The 544-nt window shown below is 41.0% G+C and overlaps 1 protein-coding gene across 1 annotated transcript; it reads right to left on the bottom strand.

Annotated features, from left to right (window-relative positions):
- Positions 1-205: 205 nt before the first annotated feature.
- PICMEDRAFT_71134 (hypothetical protein) lies at positions 206-373 on the bottom strand (the record flags this gene model as incomplete). The annotated part of the gene is made up of 1 exon (XM_019163839.1): positions 206-373. A coding segment is annotated over one exon (168 nt), but the record flags the coding sequence as incomplete, so codon positions are not given.
- Between the last annotated feature and the right edge of the window lie 171 nt (positions 374-544).

Genomic DNA, 544 nt, shown 5'->3' with positions numbered 1-544 from the left:
TCGATGCAAGATGCGCTAGATATCGAACTTTTCGGGCGGTTAGCCTCAGAAGTTATTGCCGTAGTGAATATGAGCTGATGAGCATTCAAAGTGAAATAACTGTACCATACTGTAGCTGAGGAGAAGAGGTCCGGATATTTGCTGGGTCAGGGTATTTATTCAGACGAGTCAGCGCTTGCATGTGAAGACGGATATATGAGAGTTGTCAGATTATGTTCCAGTATAGTCTAGGGAAAGTGATGAGATGTTCAAGTGATGTGTGGACCAGCTGTAGTAAGATTCGATAGACCCGAAGTCTTTTATTGAAATGAAGTATTCTAATCAGCAGTAATTTCACAATGTTTTGTCCAATTGCAAGTCTCGAATAAATGATGCTGGTGTGTCTGTTTTTGATCTTTAAGCAAGCAATTGAAGGAAATGCAGGTTAGGTTGATGATGTCAGTTGAAAAAGAAACAATCACTGTACCATGCTGTAGTTGAGGAGAATACGTTCAGACGTTTCCTGTGCCAGGATATGAGTCGAGTAGATGATTGGCTGAGATAG

Source organism: Pichia membranifaciens, assembly GCF_001661235.1.
Source record: "Pichia membranifaciens NRRL Y-2026 unplaced genomic scaffold PICMEscaffold_2, whole genome shotgun sequence".
Classification (NCBI taxonomy): domain Eukaryota; kingdom Fungi; phylum Ascomycota; class Pichiomycetes; order Pichiales; family Pichiaceae; genus Pichia; species Pichia membranifaciens.
The sequence above is the reverse complement of the archived record's forward strand: the minus strand, read 5'-3'. Positions and strand labels throughout refer to the sequence as shown.